We start from the raw sequence: 20,020 nt of genomic DNA, 5'->3' as shown, positions 1-20,020 counted from the left end.
GAAAAAAGCTGGAAGTGGCGCTGTGGCTCAAGTGGTAGTGCTAGCCTTGAGCTGAAGAGCTGAGGGACAGCGCCCAGGCCCAGAGTTCAGGCCCACGACCGGACCAAAAAAAAAAAAAGAGTCTTAAATTCATGGAAATTAAAAGCTGACTTTGGAAGTGGTGCTGTAGCTCAAGTGGTAGAGCACTCACCTTCAGCTGAAGAGCTCAGGGACAGCGCCCAGGCCCAGAGTTCAAGCCCCATGATTGGCAAAAATAAAAATAAAATAAAAATCTGAACTTTATGGTTCCTTACATTTTTTCCAGAACTTATGGGATTCTTTTAGAGAGGCAATAGTCATTTAAAAATAACTAGAAGGGATATGTCAAGGAGGTAGCTAAGTGGTAGAGCCTGTGGTTAGTATGTGCCCTGCTCTGGGTTCAATACATAGCACCTCACTCCACCCCTTAAAAATACTTGAAATATGATCCAACTATCCACTAACATTTTGTTGATGTTTTCTGTAGGAAAGTTAACCGATGTCCATGGGAATGCCCTTCAGTACAATAAGGAGGTGAAGCATATGAACTCTGCAGGTGTCCTGGCCACACTAAGGAATTATGACTACTATGCAAGCCGAGTCCCAGAATCTGTTAAGAAAGCACTTGTTCCTTAAAGGAATCATTTACTTAGCCTCGTGGACTTGGTTCTCAAAACAATACATTTTAAAGCTGATTGGAAGGAATTAGAACTCTTTATTGATTATTGATCAGTGACTTGTATTTGTTACTTAGGAATAGAAAATAGCTTAAAGAATTTATCTTTCTAGGGATCTAATACCTTGGACATATAATAAATTTTGTGTATTCTTTTTCCTGTTGGGCATGGTGATACACGCCTGTAACTCCCAACTACTTGAGAGGAAGGGGACCTCAAATTCCAAGCCATCAAGGTCAGGCTGGGCTACACAAGAGAAAGAAGAAGAAAAAACAAAACAAGAAATTTAATTTTATGAACTAATCAGCCAGACTGGTTTACATACAGAGAGAATTTATAAATTCAGTGTGAGGTCTTTTTTTCTCTTATTTTTATGTGGAAAAATGGGGGGAAATGTTTAGTTCTACCTTACTATCTAGATCATTTATTTAATCAACATTCCGAAACCAGATTTCTTTAGGGCACAAAATATTAAGTTGTTCTAGTATTTCACTTATTTTTCAGGGTAATTTTTAAAGCGCTCTTACTCCAATTATAAATATATATATATAATATTACTATGTATGTTGATGGTATACTTGTTGGGAAAGTTTCTTTAAAATAAATTATTGAATCCTAGTTTTTTTTTGTTGTTGTTGTTTTGGGTTTTTTTTTTTGTCGGTCATGGGGCTTGAACTCTGAGCGTGGGCGCTGTCCCTCAGCTGTTCAGCTCAAGGCGAGTGCTCTACCACTTGAGCCACAGCACCACTTCCTGAATCCTAGTTTTTATGTTATTTATCAGCTTTATAGAATTATTTGAAAATTATAAATCCTTTATTATGAGATTAATTCATTTTCATTACATCTTTATAAAACTTTATAATGTCATGTTGGGTACTGAGGATTGACCATAAGGCCCCAAATCTCCAAGGCAGATTCTCTACCACTTAAGCCATGCCTTCATCCCCTTTTTGAGTTTGTTGTATTTAAGATAGTCTTGCTTAATGCCTGGGCCAGCCTAGGCTGCAATCTTCCCTGCTATCTTCTGCTCCTTGTACTTCCTCCTATTCTGAGGATGACAAGCTGTGCCACTATGCCCAACCATTAGTTGTGATATAGAATCTCATGAATTTCAGGCCTGGGCTGGCCTGAAACCACAGTTGCTCCCTTTCAAGTAGCTCGAATTACACGACTTGAGCCACCATGCCTGCTTATACTTGATCTCTAATAAAACCATGTTTTTTAAAAATCCTGTTAACCTTTAGAAGCAATTTCCCTTAATAGTGATGGTCTTCAAGAAAGTAAGCACTTTTTTCTCTCTTAATTATTTTAATTTTTTTATTCCAAATTTGTCAGTGAAGACAAATGACACTTCTTAGTCTCATCAAAGAAAGAATTCAACGTTGACACAGAAATTTTAGTTGAGCATGATTTAGTATGGAGAAAGTAAGAGTACAAATGCAAAAGTACACCCACAAAGGAATTCAATGTGGGCACCTTGATCAGTCAAGTGCCAATGCATAAGCAAAAGTTTACTCCCCAGATACGAGGACAGGCAGTTCAGCCAACAACAGAATGCATGCACAGCAGCATGCATTGAAAGGTGGGATAAGGAGACAACAGAACAATAGGAAAATAATGGATTAATTAACTGGTTATTTCAGGTTACGTTCTTTGTGCAAGAATTGAAACAAAAGACACCATATGTGGTTGTGCTCCCCTGAATTATTAGTAGTCACTCCTCTTATGAAAAACCCAAGATAACGGGCTGGGAAGGTCACTCAGTGGTGGAGTGCTCGCCTTGCATACATGAGGCCCTGGGTTCAATTCCTCAGCACCACATAAGCAAAAAATAAAGAACAGAGCAGAAAAACCCAAGATAGTCCAGCAAGTATACACACAGTGTGTGAAGTAGACCTTTCTCAAACTGGGAGGAGCACTTTGAGTCTTGGGAAGAGGCATGAGTGGCCACAGATAAAAGGTAGATGAAAAATCCTCTTCTGATCTTAAACAGACTTACTGCACATACAGGTGGTCCAAAGAAATGAAAAGTCGAGGGTCTAGGATTCATGTACCAACTCCAGATAAGATATCACATACTCCAAAACATTCATAGAAAAAAAGAATGCATTATGTTAATACTTCGTATCTACCAAGAATCATGACCCTGTCAATCCAGCTAGGCAGGACTGTCTGCATTGCCTGCTAAGGTCCTCACCACACAAGAACAGCAATGGAAACAGCATGTAGAACAGACTGGGTTAGCAGAGTGATGGTGGCTCAAGCCTCTAATCCTAACTATTCAGGAGACTGAGATCTGAGGATGGCGGTTCAAAGGAAAGTCTGGGAGACTCTTTATCTCCAATTAACTACCAAAAAAGCTGTGGCTCAAGGGGTGGAGTGTTAGCCTTGAACATAAAAGCTCAGTGGCCAGGATCTGAGTTCAAGCGCCAGGACTGGCACCAGAACAACAGAAAACAACCTCCCTCTCCCTCCAGAGATTATCATGGTATCCTCACACACCAACTTTCTACTGTGCGGATGGACACACCGTTCCACTTCTTTTTTTTTTTTTTTGGTCGGTCGTGGGGCTTGAACTCTGGGCCTGGGTGCTGTCCCTCAGCTCTTCAGCTCAAGGCAAGCGCTCTACCACTTGAACTACAGCGCCACTTCCCGTTTTCTGGTGGTTTATTGGAGATAGGAGGCTCACGATCTCTCCTGCCCGGGGTTGGCTTTGAACCGCGATCCTCAGATCTCAGCCTCCTGAGTAGCTAGGATTACAGGCGTGAGCCACCAGCGCCCGGCTACCGTTCCACTTCTTAATACACCGCGGTCATCTACCATGATTCCTTTCTTCCATAGCTCCATGACCACCTTTAAAAACAGGATGTTTCAAACGGAGCTAGGACAACCTAGGGGACAGGTGGGGTGGGGAGAGATGGGGAGAACGAGGAAGCGGGTGACACTGATCGGGACGCCCTGACGAGGCTGAACGACCTCTTTGTACGATTAAAGATACTACAAGAGCCGGCTGTTTCGACACTGGGCCTCAGTTTTCTCACACAAGAAGTTAATAATACCTGCAATCGGTTGGCCTGGCCTGGGTGGACTACTTACGAGTAATTTTGTGTTTTCTAGTGTGCGTTGCTGTCATGTGAGGCACGATGAAAGTAAAAGTGTTTTTTGTTGTTTTATTTACACCTTAACAGCAAAAGCCACATCATCCTCGGCTTCACTCAGTGGCGCAACGTCACGTGGGCCCAGACCCGCGGGATCCCAACTCGCGGGCGTGTCCGGAGGCCCCGGTTAGAGACAGACGCGCTGTGATGACGCACGTCGTCTTGCGCTGTGACGTCAGCGGTCGCGGCACGCGGGCGGGGCGGGACCTGCTGCGGCGTTGGCGTGCGGCGCGCTTTGCACACGTTGCACCTTGTCGCTTGCAGTCAGTCTGCCGTGTGGCTTCAGCGTCCCGACTGTGTGAGCCTACAGACCCGAGGCGATGGCGAAGCTCTGTCTCACGGTGAATCCCGGAGACCCTCCCCTGGGTAAGGAGCCGAGGCCACCCGGCCTGTGCGGGGTTGCATCAGCCGGAGGGGTGCGGGGCAGGGATGTCGCCGGGGCCCGGCCTGGCGCAGTGGCAGTCACCGTCTGGAAGATGCGGCCTGGCTTTACTTAACCCCTGACTGAACTGAGTCGTTCGGGGCCCACGGCCCAGTCCCGGGCCTCCGGAGGCCTCCCTTGCCTAGGTCTGTCTGCGAGGGTGTGGGAGGAGGCGCGGTGTTAGCCCGGGCCACTGGAGTCTTCATTTGGGATCTTCTCTCGGTGGGGTGACTCCTCTTAGAAATAGCATGTTTCCTTCCCCACTTGTTCACATTCTCCCCAAGATCCCGAATTCACTTGACCCGACTTATATGTTTTATCCAGTTCAAAGGGAACAGGTCATGATAGCATTTAGAATGTTACATGAGAGCGCACTCATTTTTATTTAAAGGTGGTGGAGTATGTAGGCACATAGACTGATGGGGTGATGTACTCCACAAATGTCAGCCGTACTGCTTTCTTGATACAGCTTCTGAGTTCAGCCTGCGATTGCTGTGGTGGTTAGATCGCTTAGGATTTCGACTTTTTCATTACTTTGAGAAATTACCCTGAAGAATTTAAGCTTAATAAACTCGCTTATGTTAATGCATATTAAGGATCTAGGCACATAAAGTATTTTAGAGAATTTTAAATAGGAAGAGTCATGTGGGGATGATTCTCGAGGTTGATGTTTGTCTGCGCATATTAAAAACAGCGTGTGTTTCTGAGAAAGGCTTTATATATATTAGGCAAGCACTACACTACCCAACTCCCATCCCCCTTCCTGGCCCTATAAACCATTAGCCGGCTTGAATAATTAAAATGATAACGTTTTAGTATATTGGTTCCAGTAATTATGTGTTAACATCACAGCAAATCAATAAGCTCTATAAAAGAAGTAGATTTGATTTGGGGATGGAAAGGCACTAGATAATAGTTTAGCCACTGTCTAGTGGTTGTGGGCAAAGGCATTTATTTGGTTGATGGAGGCCTAAGCCTCAGTCCTGACTGCTAAGTACAAGTTGTGGAACTTGGATGTGTTCCTTGCTTACTTTCCCTTTCCTTGTATAAGAAAGGTGGAATGAAATAAGACTTAGAGATAAAGTTCTGACACCTTTTAGGTGTGTAATAAATAGCTGTGATTCTAACTTACGTCACTTAGAAAATCACTCTGGTGATAATAGATCTGTTTTCTTTATAAGTTACAGAACTCAGAGCTATTTTGTCAATATTAGAAGAGTCAAGAAATTTGTCATTTTGAACTCTGTACCAGTTTTAGAATATATATGTTAATTTTCTAGTTGCTTCTCTTGACTTTCAGTTAATTTTTCTCACTTGCTCAAATTCCATGTTTTATCTTCAATAAAATTAAATGAAGCATTTAGCAAAAATAGATTACATTGTTAGACTTTCCCTATATTATATGTATAGTTTATGTTCTTTTAATGTTAAAATAAGTTCATATATAAAAATGATAGGAGAGAGAACTTGGTACTTTACCTCCCTAGAATCTTCCAAGTGTACATCTCCCACAAGCAAACACTCTGTACCTGATATACACAACCATCAAAGTCAGAAAATACACATTGATACAATTCCCATACCTACAAACGCTATTAATCTAACACTAACTGTTCCAGTAATAGCTGTCATAAGCAAAGTCCACATTCTGTCTAGGACCACCGTATTGTCATGTCTTCCCCGTTTCTTTCAATCTGGAATGGGTTAATGGTCTAACCTTGATTTTCATAGCTTTGTCCTTGAAGATTAAAAGTCACTTACTTTTGAGTACCCCCTAGTCTAGTTGTCTGACATTTCCTTGTAGTCAGATTTATTCTATGCATCTTTGGCAGGAATAACACAATAATCCTTGTTCTCCATTGCAAATATGATTTCTTATTTATCATTGCAGCCCATTAGTGATACATGAGTTGAATTTTCCCATTCCTAATGATTTTATCCTTGATCACTTAAGATGGTGTCAGCCCACTTTCCCAGCTGCAGTTTTTTCTTTCAATTTACAGATAATTTAATGGAGCAAACTGAACCATATGAACAGCTCCTTTCATCCATGCATTGTTTCAGGATCTAATTTATGATGTTGATTGTCATGGTGACCTTCCAATTGTACAATTATTTTTACATTTAATAGGTAGCATTTTTCTGTGAGAAGAACATTTCTCTTTTTACAATGTAAAAATTCATAGCAACTATACTCAATGTGTTCTCTGTGTGTGTCTGTGTCTGCATGCCAATACTGAGGCTTTAATTTGAAATGCAGAGTGTTAGAATTTGAGATCAAGATTGCCTTAATTCGGCTTTCAGATGCTGACTACCATGGTAGTCCAAGCCTTAGTTTGCTCTTCAGTTATTTCTCTGAGATAAAACATAAGACTTCCTGTAGGCTTTCTAAACTATAAACTACTGAGAAAATAGCTTATTCCCATTAAGACTTAATGCTGGATTATTGACTCATCCTTACTGCTTTTATGATCCAAGTTATAAATATTGAGTTGTCATTAAACAGAAATAAATCTTTTCATCCTCCATTTTTAGAAGCGTTGCTGGCAGTAGAACATGTGAAAGGTGATGTCAGCATTTCTGTTGAAGAAGGAAAAGAGACTCTTCTTCATGTTTCTGAGTAAGTGCTCTATTTTCAGTACTATTAAAAATAATCAGCATTAAATATTATATGCTTATTTCACTTGCTCATTTGGTGAGTTGTTCCTAGAAAGAAGTGAGCTTTTTATTCTAAAAGGATGGAATACAGGGATTTATATTTGTCAGCTAGCTATGTGATTTCACTCATTATCTGTTTTTAAGAGCTAGAAATATGCCAGGCGCCAGTGGCTCAGGCCTGTAATCCTAGCTACCTAGGAGGCTGAGATCTATCGATCATGGTTGAAAGCCAGCCTGGGAAGGCAAGGCCGTGAGACTCTTATCTCCAATAAACCACTCAGAAAATCGGAAGTAGCACTGTGGCTCTAGTGGTAGAGCGCTAGCCTTGAGCTGAAGAGCTGAGGGACAGCGTCCAGGCCCAGAGTTCAAGCCCCATGACTGACAAAAAACAAAAACAAAAAACTAGAAATGTGAAGAAAGATTTACATGTAAAGATTTATTTATTTTTGAGACAAGTCCTTATGTGACCCAGGCTAGCCTGAAACTCAGGGTCATTCTGCAGGGATTACAGGTGTCCACCACTGTGGCCTGGCTTTATATAAGAGACTTGAATTTATGGTCTGTACACTGTCTTTTAACTTTCTTGCCAAAGGCTGGTACTCTGCTACTTGAGCCACAGCTCCTCATCCAGCTTTTTGGTTGTTATTGGAGATGAGAGTATCATATACTTTTCTGCCTGAGCTAGCTTTCAGCCATGATCAGATCTTAGCCTCCTGAATAGCTAGGATTATAGGTGTAGACAGTACCCAGCTTCATTTTGTTTTCTTTTTTCTTTTTTGTGCCAGCCCTGGGGTCTGAACTCAGGACCTGGGCACTGTCCCTGAGCTTCTTCTTCTTCTTTTTTTTTTTTTGGTCCGGTCCTGGGGCCTGAACTCTGGGCATGGGCACTGTCCCTCAGCTTTCAGCTCAAGGCTAGTGCTCTACCTCTTGAGCCACAGTGCTACTTCTGGCTTTTTTCTTTATGTGATGCTGAGGAATTGAACCCAGGGCTTCATGCATGCAAGGCAAGCACTCTATCACTGAGCCACCTTCCCAGCCCCTCCCTGAGTTTCTTTTGTTCAAGGTTAGCACTCTACCATTTGAGCCACAATGCCACTTCTGGCTTTTTCTGTTTATGCCGTACTGAGGAATCAAACCTAGGGCTTCATGCATGCTAGACAAACACTGTACTTCTAAGCCACATTCCCAGCTCCCCCACCCCCAGCTCCATTTTCTGTTTTATTAATGAGAGTATTCAGGTAATTCCTGTTTTCTTAAGTTGTTCATCTGCATTTTCTTTTGTTTCTAGTTTTTTTTCAATTTTATTATCCAATATTTCTTGATGACATTTAATTTCTGCTATCACATATTTTTATCAGAGCTCTGGGGTTTTTGTTCTTTGTTGTTGTTTGGTTTCTTTAGAACAAGGCTTTTCTATGTAGCTCAGGCAGCGTTGGACTGAACATCCTCTGGTTTCTGTCTCTTGCATACTGGAATTACAGGTGTCAGACACTATGCTAGCCTTTGAGAGTTCTGTTATATGTTTCTGGATAATCCTTTTATAATACCCTGTTCTTAATTTATTTGTTTATATGTTTATTTTTCTTTGGTTGTAAAGATGCTGGAGATTGAACCTAGGGTCTTAAGCTTGTATATACTACCACTAAGCTATACCTTTAGCCCTGATTGCAATTTTTGTTTCATTATTTATTTTGGTCACTGTCTTTAAAATTACAGGCTTTTTTCAAACATCTGACAACCTCTGGTAGTAGTTCTTTTGTAGTTAGCATGAAAGCAGTGAGAATGGTAATTTCTGAACTGAGAGTTGGTTCTATTAATTCTGAGCTTACTCTAGGAAAGTCTAGCTAATCTGTTCATTTGGGGAACTTCTGATGTCAGTGTCTTTAGTTCTTTCCTTCTTGGGCTGATGAGATTATCCAGAGAAGAGATTTGGTTTAACTCCTTAGGGAATAATTTTTCAGTTTTTGCCTCAGAGATATCCTAGCAGAATAGTGTGTGTGTGTGATGGTGTTACGCTTTTTATTCAGATTCTTGAACTGGCTAGGCAGCCTTCTGAGTACTAGCTCACCACCATCCTGGTGAAATAGTACTTTGATGAAGTTGTATTTTTAAAATTAGAAGGCATTATACAATTGTGTGTGGGTGTGGGTGTGTGCGCACACACGCACGTGTGCACGCATAGACCACTCTGAAGTAATTAGTGGGTTTAGCCCCATATTTTATAACAAATTAGAATTGGATAGAAACAGGTAAGTAAGTAAGCAAATCTATTTTGCTGTAGTGAAAAGAACTTAGAAAGTATATTAGGATTTCCATTTTTTACATATATTCCATAGTCTTACAACTTACTGTTTACTAGAGCGACTGCAATATTTTACCTCATGCTTTTACTCTAGGAATGTGGTGTTCACAGATGTGAATTCCATACTTCGCTATTTGGCCAGAGTTGCCACTACAGCTGGGCTCTATGGCACCAACCTGATGGAACATACTGAGGTAAACACTTATTTGTATGTTTTGTTTATTTTAATTTATTGCTTTTGGATTTTTGAGAACAATATTGTCTTACAGTACATTGTCTCTACAGTGTTAATTAAGAAATGTTTATTGTGGTTTTATTTTTTTATTTTTATTTTTGGCGGTCATGGGGCTTGAACTCTGGGCCTGGGCGCTGTCCCTCAGCTCTTCAGCTCAAGGCGAGCGCTCTACCACTTGAGCTACAGCGCCACTTCCGGTTTTCTAGTGGTTTATTGGAGATAGGAGTCTCAGGGTCTCTCCTGCCCGGGCTGGCTTTGAACCGAGATCCTCAGATCTCAGCCTCCTGAGTAGCTAGGATTACGGGCGTGAGCCACCGGCGCCCAGCTGTGGTTTTATTTTTTTAAAAGAAAAATTCTCAGAATTAGTACAGCTCAGTGATGGAGAACTTGTCTAGCATGTGCCAGGCCCTGGGCTGGATCACCACTGTAGTAGAGAATAGAATATTTTTCTCTTTCTTAAAAAAAAAAAAAAAGTTGTTTTTCCCAAACTAATTGTACTTTGGGGGCATTCAGTGCATCTTCATCTTCCTACTTTCCTAGAATATCATGGGCACATGACACTGTATAGATCATTCCATCCAGTTTTCATGCTTTGTAGATAAGGCAGTAGGCATATCAGTTCTAAAGTGTCTTATGTTTTTTTGTTCTTCCTGAAATACCCTTCCACAAATCTTCAGGAAAGTAACAAAATACGGTATTTATCTAAGTGCCACCTTAGATCCTGTGCTTCTAAAATTGAATCCACATAATTCAAATATTTGAGATAAGAAAAGTATGTTTTTATATTAGGAAGTCAAATATGTTGTGCTCGATTACTGCCATTTTTTCTTGTGGTCATCTTTTTCAAAAGTCTAAACTCTGCAGTGTATTTCTTTTCTCTCTTTGTGTTTACAGATTGACCACTGGTTGGAGTTCAGGTCTACAAAATTACCTTCATGTAATTTGTTTACTTCTGCCATCAACGAGCTTAATCATTGCCTGTCTTTGAGAACATACTTAGTTGGGAACTCCTTGACCTTAGCAGATCTATGTGTGTGGGCCACCTTAAAAGGTATCAGTAATTCCTCTTAAAATATGCATTCTATGATTTTGGCTTTTTTCTTTTTTTTTAAATTGGAGGCTGACTATTGCTTAGGCTGACCTTAAACTCCTAAACCTAAGCAATATTTTTGCCTCAGCCTCACAAGAGGCTGGGATTACAATTATGTACCACCAAGCTCAAATAAAATACTTTATTTTGATCATTTAATATTTTAATATTTTGCTGGATAAAAAGTATTCACACATGTCCATGCATGTATGTGTACACACCCAACCTATACATACACACATGTTTAGGCCATAACTTAAGAGGGTTCATCTAGAGTAGTCATTCCAAATTTCTTATTTATATCCAGTTACAGGAATCTCTTGTCCTCTACTAGCCCTGGGGGTTTTCTTTTAAATTCCTCTTGCCTTTGTGTTTGTCATTCTTGCTTAAAATCCTCAGTCTCTTATATCAGCACTTTGCTGCCTCATCCATACTTTGGACATTACACTTAGCTCGCATTGGAAAAATCACTAAGACTATAAGAAGGGCTATTTTAGTGATTTGAGGCGTCACTTTTCTGGGAGGTTACTTATTCCTCTTTTACAACTAGTTTGCTGCACATAGGAAGAAGTGTTTATCAACTTGGGAAACCTGTTAGCCTTTTATTTTGAAGAGACAAAAAAGCTTCATGAAATATAACTTACATACAGAAAAATCCACTTACTTAAAATACATTTTATTGAGGCGCTGGGATTTGAATTTGGCCTCACTTGCTAGGCAGATACTCCTACTTGAGTCATGCCCTTATCTCTGGACTTGACTCCTTCCTACCTTAGCCTCCCTTGCTAGTATTACGGGAGTGTCCTTCATTTTTATCTTTTTTGTTTTTTGGTTTTGTTTTTTTTGGTTGGTCATGGGGCTTGAACGCGGGGCCTGGCTCAAAGCTACCACTCTGCCACTTTGAGCTATAGTTCCTGTTCTGGTTTGTGAGTGTTTAATTGGAGATAAGAGTCTGATGGGGGACTTTTCTGCCTGCGCTGTCTTCGAACCAGTCTTCAGATCTCAGCCTCCTGAGTAGCTAGGATTACAGGCATGAGACATTGGCTCTTGGCTTCTTACTGTTCTTTTAAGAATGTAGCTTTGTAATGCTGAACTGCTAAACAGACTTAAGTGCCTTTTTTTTTTCTTGCCATTAGTGGAGTTTGAACTCAAGATCCATTACTCACTTAGGTTGCTTGCTTGGCTGGTGCTCTGCCACTTGAGCTATACCTCCAGTTCAGTTTTAGGTTTATTTTGAAGATGAATTCTCACTACTTTTCTGCCTGGATTGGCTTCAAGCCTTGATCCTATGGATCTAAGCCTCCTGAATAGTTAGGATTAGTATTACAAGTATTAGCTACCAGCAGCATCCAGAGAGCATCTTGATTATCTTGATTTTGTTTTTTCTAGTTCATCTTGAAATCTTTTTCTTAATTAAGTGTTGGTTTTACAGTGTGTGTGGCATGAGTAAGAAAAAGTGATTTTTTTCAACTCTGTAAAATACATTGAAGTGTTAGGACATGTGTAAATTTTTTTTATTGCAGAAGAAGGACTTGAATCTCTTTTACGTGAATTAACCATGGTTAGAACTTTGCTTTTGAGGTTGCAGATTTATAGAATAGTTTTTAAATTATGTTTGCTAATAGGAAGTGCTGCATGGCAAGAACAAATGAAACAGAACAAGGCTCCAGTTCATGTAAAACGCTGGTTTGGTTTTCTTGAAGCCCAGCAGGCCTTCCAGTCAGTAGATACCAAGTGGGATGTTTCAACAAGCAAAGCTAAAGTGGTAAGCCTGTTTGCCTCCCTCCCTCCTTCCCTTCCTTCTTCTCTCCCCCCTTCTCCTACCTTTCCCTCCTTGTTCTCCTCCTTTCTCTCTTTTTTTTTCTTTTTCTTTTTTTGCCAGTCCTAAGGTTTGAACTCAGGACTTGGGTGCTGTTCTTTGTGCTCAAGGCTAGCTCTCTGCCACTTAAGCCATTTTTTCTGTGGAGTTTATTGGAGATAAAGACTGCCACAGACTTTCCTGCCCAGGCTGGCTTCAAACTGCAATCCTCAGATCTCAGCCACCTGAGTAGCTAGGATTACAGGGGTAAACCACTGGCGTCCGACCGTTTCCCCCCCCTTTTTTTTTTTTGGCCAGTTGTGGGGGCTGAACTCTGGGCCTGGGCGCTGTCCCTCAGCTCTTCATCTCAAGGCTAGCGCTTTACCATTTGAGTCACAGCACCACTTCCGGCTTTTTCTGCTCATGTGGTGCTAAGGAATTGAACCCAGGACCTCATGCATTCAAGGCAAGCACTCTCCCACTGTGCCAACTTCCCAGCCCTCCCCCTTTCTTAAATGCTAATGTTTCAGTGTGGCTCTGAGAAGGAAATTATTGCTACTCATAAGACTTATTTTCTGGGACTGAGAGTATATCCCAGTGGCAGTATTTGCTTAACCTAGAATTCATAGGCACTGCCAGGAAATGACCTTATCTTTTCACAGTGAAAAAGGATTATCTTAGAAGAATCTACTGTTGCTAAATCTTAGTTTGACATTAACTGGTAGATTACTTAAAGCCCTAATCTTTATACTTGTGAAAGATTGAATCTCCAGTATTTTTCGTATACAGTTCAAACTTTATATAACCAAATTTTCTCTAGTTTTGTTGTTTAGTGCTGGGGATTGAACCCAAGTCCTCATCTATGCTAAGCACATGTTCTACCATCAATCTACACTTTTTGTTTTGCCAGTCCTGGGGCTTAAACTCAGGGCCTGGGCACTGTCCTTGAGCTTCTTTTGCTCAAGGCTAGCACTGTACCACTTGAGCCACAGCACCATTTCTGGCTTTTTCTGTTTATGTGGTACTGAGGAATCGAACCCAGGTTTCATGCATGCTAGGCAAGCACTCTATCACTAAACTACAGTCCCAGTCCCTCAATCTACACCTTAAACCTAGTTATTATTATTTTACTGTCTTTCTCCTGAATCTTCTCTTTTCTGGTTTTTAACCGTTGAGTCCTTGGATGCTACAGATCTTTTTGATAATTCTATAGGAAGATATAGAATAGAGTACAGTAGAAAAGGTCCTCTTCTCTAGAATCATTCTGATTTGATCGGTTTCACATCGTCGACATGAATAGTATAGTTCTTATTTAATGAAGGTTTTTCTGATGTAGTAAAATTTGCCTAATACTTTGGCGAATCCTTTACCATTTTTTTCCTATCTAATGAGTCAACAAGTCCTCTTATTCTCCTATCTACAGGGTTTCTTTGTATCCAACCCTACTTCTCTGCTTATGTTATTGCATCTTTGTTAAATACCATTTCACATGTGGTCTTATCTTTCTCTAATTCTGCATCTTAGCTGTCCTAGGTAGTGTTTTAAAATATGAAAGTAACATTTCATTTCCCCTAGGGGATGCCATTACTTGAAGCATAAAAGCCAAGTCCAAACTTTGTGTGTTAGTATGGGGGCTTGAACTTTTGCTCAGCTTTTTCACTCAAGGCTGGTGCTCTACTAGTTGAGCCACACCTCCACTTCTGGTATTTTGCTATAATTGTAGATAAGAATATCATAGACTTATTTTCTGCTGGACTGGCCTTGAACTGTGATTGTCAGACCTCAGCATTATGAGTAGCTAGGATTACGGACAGGAATCACCACTACCTGGCCTATACATTCTGTTTTGGACTTAATGTATTTCAGCTTCCTTGCTCATGAACCTATACTATGCATAGATACTGTATTGCCCTTCCCTGCCTCTGTGTCTTGCCTTTAAACCCTTTAGCCCCTTTAGCCTTTCCATCTGAAATATTTCTGCTCCAGGCACTGACCCTGAGCTTTTGTTCTCAAGGCTAGTGCTTCCTGGTTAATTGGAGATTAGAGTGTCAAGGGCTTTTCTGCTCAGGCTGGCTTTGGAGCTGGCTTTAAATTGAACCTTGATTCTCAGCTCTCAGCTACTTGAGTAGCAGCCACTGGTGCCTGGCACATTTCCACTTTTTAAGATGCAGGTTGGAACCAGGTGTCAGTGGCTTACATGTATAATCCTAGTTACCCAGAAGACAGAGATCAGAAGATCTCTATTCAGAACCAACTTGGACAGACAAAAGCAACAGAATCTTACCTCCAATTAACCAGTGAAGTGCTAGAATTGAATTTGTGGCTCAAGTGGTAAATTGCTAGTCTGTGAGTAGAAAAAGACAATTGAGAGCTTGAGGCCCTGAATTCAACCCTCCGTATCTGTACAAAACCAAAATCAGGAAAGATCCAATGTGGTTCTTACTACTTTGTAAGCTTTTCCTGAAGACCTGGATATTGTTGATTCACAGTTTAAAATTTTGTTGTTGTTGTGATCCTGAGGCTTGAACTTAGGGCCTGAGCACTTTACCTGAATTTTTGTGTTCAAGCTAGTGCTCTTCCATTGGAGTCATATCTGTTTTATAGGTGATAAATTGGAGATAGGAGTCTCATGGACTTTCCTGCCTAAGGCTGGCTTCAAACCACAATCCTCAGATCAAAGGCTCCTGAAAAGCTAAGATTACTAGGGTGAGCCACTGGTGCCTGGCTTGTTGATTAGCTTTACTACATGTTCTAACTGTACCCTCTAAAAACACTACCGGTACTACTGGTGTGTGCTTTTATTTATTTCCTTCATCAGACTTTTAAGTCCCCAAGTGCAAGGATGATGGTCTAGTCATTATTTTGTTCATAACTACTATAGTGTGTCATTTAGTAGGTATAGTGAACATATTCTTAAGTATTTAACCGTATAGCTTGTTGTTGTTGGTGTTTTTCTTTTCAGGCACCTGAGAAAAAACAAGATGTTGGGAAGTTTGTTGAGCTTCCAGGTGCAGAAATGGGAAAGGTTACTGTCAGATTTCCTCCAGAAGCTAGTGGGTAAGGAAATACATTTCAAACTTACACTTAAATATATTAGTGGGAAAACCTTAAAAGTTACCCAACTTCTAATACTAAAGAGTTGATACAAAAGGAAATAAATAAGATTTTGATGATGGGAGTTAAAAAGTCATAATAGTTCTTAATTATTAACATAATATTAGTTGAATTTTAATTTGTAGCTTTAGCGTATTAAGAATAGAAGAGACATTGAAATTTTACCCCATTTTAAATAAAAATAAGAAAATACTACAAATAGAAACATTAAAATAAGGGCTGGCACAGTGGCTCAATGGTTGTGTTTGCCTAGCAAGTGCAAGGCCCTGAGTTCAAATCCCAGCACTGACAAAAAAAAAAGAGGGAGGAAATTTAAATTTAAAAATATCTATAAATAGGGATTAATTTTTATTTGTGTTCTAAGATTTGGGGGGGCTTTTATTCACTAAGGATTTGTATGATACTTCCAGTCATCTTTTATATTAATAGTAGAATTAGATAGCAGTATTTTTTTCCCTCAAATGGAGAAATGTGTTGAAAAATACATTCCTACTTAGTTCTTTCCATTGGTAACAAGTTTCCCAAACTCATTAGCTCTTGGCAAACATAGAAAATTATAATCAAAGAGTCCACTCATTTAAGAAAAGACTGTTGTGGCTGTAAGCCACAGCATGGGGCTGCTTCAAACCTTGTGTACCATTCCCTAAGCCTGAAGGGGTCTGCCTTTTCACATCCATCTCCTTGAAGCAGAGTTAAGAGGAATATCAAGCTTTGTAGTTCCTGTGATACTAATATAATAAAATAAGCCTTACTAAAGACACATTACTAATGCAGTTGTGCACCTAAATGCTGAACCTTAAAAACAGTGTTAATTTGTGAGATGAAGATTGAACTCTGGGCCTAGTGTTGTCCTTTAGCTCAAGGCCAGCACTCTACCACTTGAGCCACAGTAGCAACTTGGATTTTTTTTCTGGTGGTTTTATTGGAGATAAGAGTTTCAGGGCCTTTCCTGCTTGGGCTGGCTTTGAACTGTGATCCTCAAATCTCAGCCTCCTAAGTAGCTGGGATTACAGGTGTGAGCCACAGGGTGCCCAGCTGAAATGATTCTTTATACAACTTTAATTTCAGATTTTGTTTCAGATAAGAATTTCACATTCTTATCCTTTTGTGGTAGATAGAATATGTAGATAACAGAAATAGGCAGATAGGAAAATAATTTTCTTTTTGTTCTTGTTTTTCTGTCTGTTGTGGGGCTTGAACTCTGGGCCTAGGTGCTGTCCTTCAGCTCAAGTCCAGCACTCTACCACTTGAGTCACAGTGCCACTTCCAGTTTTCTGGTGGTTTATTGGAGATAAGAGTCTCATGAACTTTACTGCCCAGGCTGGCTTTGAGCCGCAATCCTCAGATCTCAGCCTCCTGAGTAGCTAGGATTACAGGCGTGAGCCACCAGCACCCAGCAAACAATTTTCTTTTAGCTATGTACTTAATAGATCTTTACAAATGATCTCATCATAAAAACTAGTCTAGGCCTGGGAATGTGGCTTGGTGGTAGAGTGCTTGTCTAGCATGAAGGAGGCCCTGGGTTCAATTCCTGATACCACATTTAAATAAAAAAACAACTAAAAGAAAAACCAGTTGTATAGTTGCATACTTTTTACTTTATTTTGCTGGTGCTAGGGTTTGAACTCAACCTTGAGCTTGCTCAGCTTGCTTGTTTTACTGGCATTCTACCACTTGAGCCATTCTTCTACCTTGTCTTTTTGTTTTTGGAAATGGAATATCATGGACTTTTGTGCCTGGGCTGACCTCGAACCTCAAACCTTTACTAAGCTCACCCTCTGAGGTAGTTAGGATTAGAAACATGAGCCACTGGCTCATGGCTTCTTTTCTGTACTAGGGGATGGTAGAAGAAATGAAAAAAAAAAATGACTGAAAAAAATAACAAATTTGATTGATTCGTGACTCAATGAAATAAATAGCATTCATGTTACGTTGTTCAATTCTTTTTTTTTTTTTTTTTTTTGTGATCCTGGGTCTGGTGCTATCTCTATCTTCTTGTGCTCAAGGTTAATGTTCTACCACTTGAGCCACAGCTCCACTTCTGGCTTTTTCTGAACAGTTTATTGGAGATTAAAAGTCTCATGGAATTTCCTGCCAGGGATAGCTTCAAACCGTGATCCTCAGATCTCAGCCTCCTGAGTAGCTAGCATTACAGACATAAGCCACCAATGCCCAGCCATAGTTCAGTTCTTAAAGATATCATGAGTCCTTTCCTCCCAGAATTCTATTTCTGTGTTTGATATGAAAGGTCATACTTGTCATTTGCATTACTAATCTTAGTTGTTTGATAAAAGTTGCTTTTAAGGGGCTGGGAAGGTGGCTCAGTGCTTGTCTTGCATGCATGAGACCCTCAATTCAATTCCTCAGCACCACATAAGCAGACAAGGCCAGAAGTGGGCTGAGGCTCAAGTGGTAGTCTACAGCTGAAGAGCTGAGGGCCAGGGCCCAGGCCCAGAGTTCAGGCTCCATGACTGATAAAAAAAATAAATAAGTAGCTTTTAAATACTATTTCTTGCTATGCCATGTTTTGTCTTTTTTTTATCACTGTCACTTCTTGAATATTGGATTAGCATATTTAATACATATATATTATAAAATATGTTTATCTGTTCTAAATTATGTCATTTTCGGAGAGATGCTCTTATACAGGTAGGGATTTGGAATATAACCAATATTTCATTACTGTTCATAAATTTCATCATATCCCCATATACTTGCTAACAAGTACAGGCACTAACAAGTGCTTTCTATATAGTAAGTCATTAATCTGAACAACCCTTTGAGGAAGGCACTATTTAGAAGCTGATTCATACGATGTATTAATAATATCTTGCCAAACTCAAAATCTGCCATCTGGCTCTTGTAGCTAAAAATTACACTGTTGTGCATGGCAGAAGTCTAATTCAGTATTACTGGTAACTAAAGCAGCATGATTCTTACTTCCTTTCACTATTGTTTCTTCAGATGATTATTTTAGTTACGGTATTTTATAGTCTCAATTGTTTTTCCTGAAGCTTATTATTAGAGCTATATACATTATTGCTGATTCAGATGTATTTTTCTTTAAGACCTTTTTTCTCCTCCTCCTTTTTTTCTTTCCCCTTTTTTCCTCCTCTCTCTTTCTCCTTTATTTTTTCCTCATTGCCTTTTTTCCCTCCCCTTCCTTCCTCTCTCTTTTCCTCCTTCTTCCTTCCCTCCCAGCATCTTGTTCATGGGAAACATACACTGTCAGCTCCACTGTCAGCTCCACATTATCCTTCTTAGAGTTAATTTTATATTTAAAGCTAAACACATTAACTCAAACAATAGGTGATCAGTAACTGTATCTTTTTGAATGATGTAACTCATTGCTGAATTAAACATGCTTCAAGTTAACATCTAGTTTTCTGTTTCTGGGAATACATGGCCCTTTATTTTAAGTTACTTTATTTTAGAATAGTTTTAGATTTACAGGAAGTTTCTATATTTATTACATACAGTTTTTCATAGTGTTGACATCTTGCATTTATATGTTAACTTTATCATAACTAATGAACAAATATTGATATTCTTCACTAAACTCCATCCATTTCTGGGATTTCATCAATTTTTGTGTAATAACTTTTTTGTTCTAAGATATCTTCTAGAGCATATGCAGTTCTGCTTTTTGCAGGCAATTTTAAAAAGCCCAAATTGCATTGCACATTGTAGTTGGTTCTATTACTTGTACATGCAAAAACCCTTTTTATAAGCCAATCACTGATCTGGACCTCTGTCTAAATTTGTAGAAACTTAATTGAGTTAGGATTGGTGTGTCATTCATTGGCAGAGTGCTTACTAGGCATGTGCAAGGCCATGTTTAATTGACTTTTTTTTTTTGCAGTTGTGGGGTTTGAACTCAGGTCCTACACACTGTCCCTTAGCTCTTTTGCTTAGGGCTAGTGCTCTACCACTTGGAGCCACAGCTCCACTTGGAGTTTTTGAGTGGTTAATTGGGGGTAAGAGTCTCAAGGAGACTTTTCTACCTGGGCTGACTTCTAACCATGATGCTCAGATCTCAGCCTCCTGGATAGCTAGGATTATAGGCATGAGCCACCTACATTCAGCTTTCATTGTCATAAATGGAGTTGTATTTTTCATAATATCAATATCACTTCATGTCAAAGGTGTGCTATTAGAACTAGATGACTTGTCTTAAAATGGTGACAGCTGTAGTAAACTGAAAGTGGTAAAAATTGGCAAGAGCTGGCTTCATACCTTGTTTTCTTCCAAAATGATTATAATTTAAACAATAATGGACAAGGAAATTAATTTCCTTGTAAAAGTTTTTGGTGATAGAGTCTTGGTCTGTAACCCAAGCTGACCTCAACTCAAGACCCTTCTGCCTCAGAATCCTAAGTGCTAGAAATTTACAGGTAGAGGCCACTTCGAACATTGCTTTTTTTTTTTTTTTTCCCTCAGTCGTTGGGCTTGAACTCTGGGCCTGGGTGCTGTCCCTGAGCTCTTCAGCTCAAGGAGAGTGCTCTACCACTTGAGAGCCATAGAGCTTCTTCCGGTTTTCTGGTGGTTT

At 39.9% G+C, this 20,020-nt stretch overlaps 2 protein-coding genes across 3 annotated transcripts in view; both read left to right on the top strand.

Moving 5' to 3' along the window:
* Bpnt1 (3'(2'), 5'-bisphosphate nucleotidase 1) overlaps positions 1–948 on the top strand; it is a 24,509-nt gene extending 23,561 nt beyond the window's left edge. For both annotated transcript variants that reach the window (XM_013015374.1, XM_013015375.1), the window contains one exon: positions 506–948. In XM_013015374.1, the coding sequence (XP_012870828.1) occupies positions 506–654 (149 nt within the window). In that variant the 3' untranslated portion in view covers positions 655–948. The remainder of the gene's footprint in view (positions 1–505) is intronic.
* Positions 949–4,060: 3,112 nt separating this feature from the next.
* Positions 4,061–20,020, top strand: part of Eprs (glutamyl-prolyl-tRNA synthetase) — a 72,221-nt gene continuing 56,261 nt past the window's right edge. The window contains exons 1-6 of the mRNA XM_013014986.1: positions 4,061–4,219; positions 6,810–6,894; positions 9,329–9,428; positions 10,364–10,520; positions 12,185–12,324; positions 15,320–15,410. Of these exons, the coding sequence (XP_012870440.1) occupies positions 4,174–4,219; positions 6,810–6,894; positions 9,329–9,428; positions 10,364–10,520; positions 12,185–12,324; positions 15,320–15,410 (619 nt within the window). The 5' untranslated portion in view covers positions 4,061–4,173. The remainder of the gene's footprint in view (positions 4,220–6,809; positions 6,895–9,328; positions 9,429–10,363; positions 10,521–12,184; positions 12,325–15,319; positions 15,411–20,020) is intronic.

Source organism: Dipodomys ordii, unplaced genomic scaffold (genome assembly GCF_000151885.1).
Source record: "Dipodomys ordii isolate 6190 unplaced genomic scaffold, Dord_2.0 Scaffold26, whole genome shotgun sequence".
NCBI lineage: Eukaryota > Metazoa > Chordata > Mammalia > Rodentia > Heteromyidae > Dipodomys > Dipodomys ordii.
Note: the sequence above shows the minus strand (reverse complement) of the source record. Positions and strands in the feature narration are given on the sequence as shown.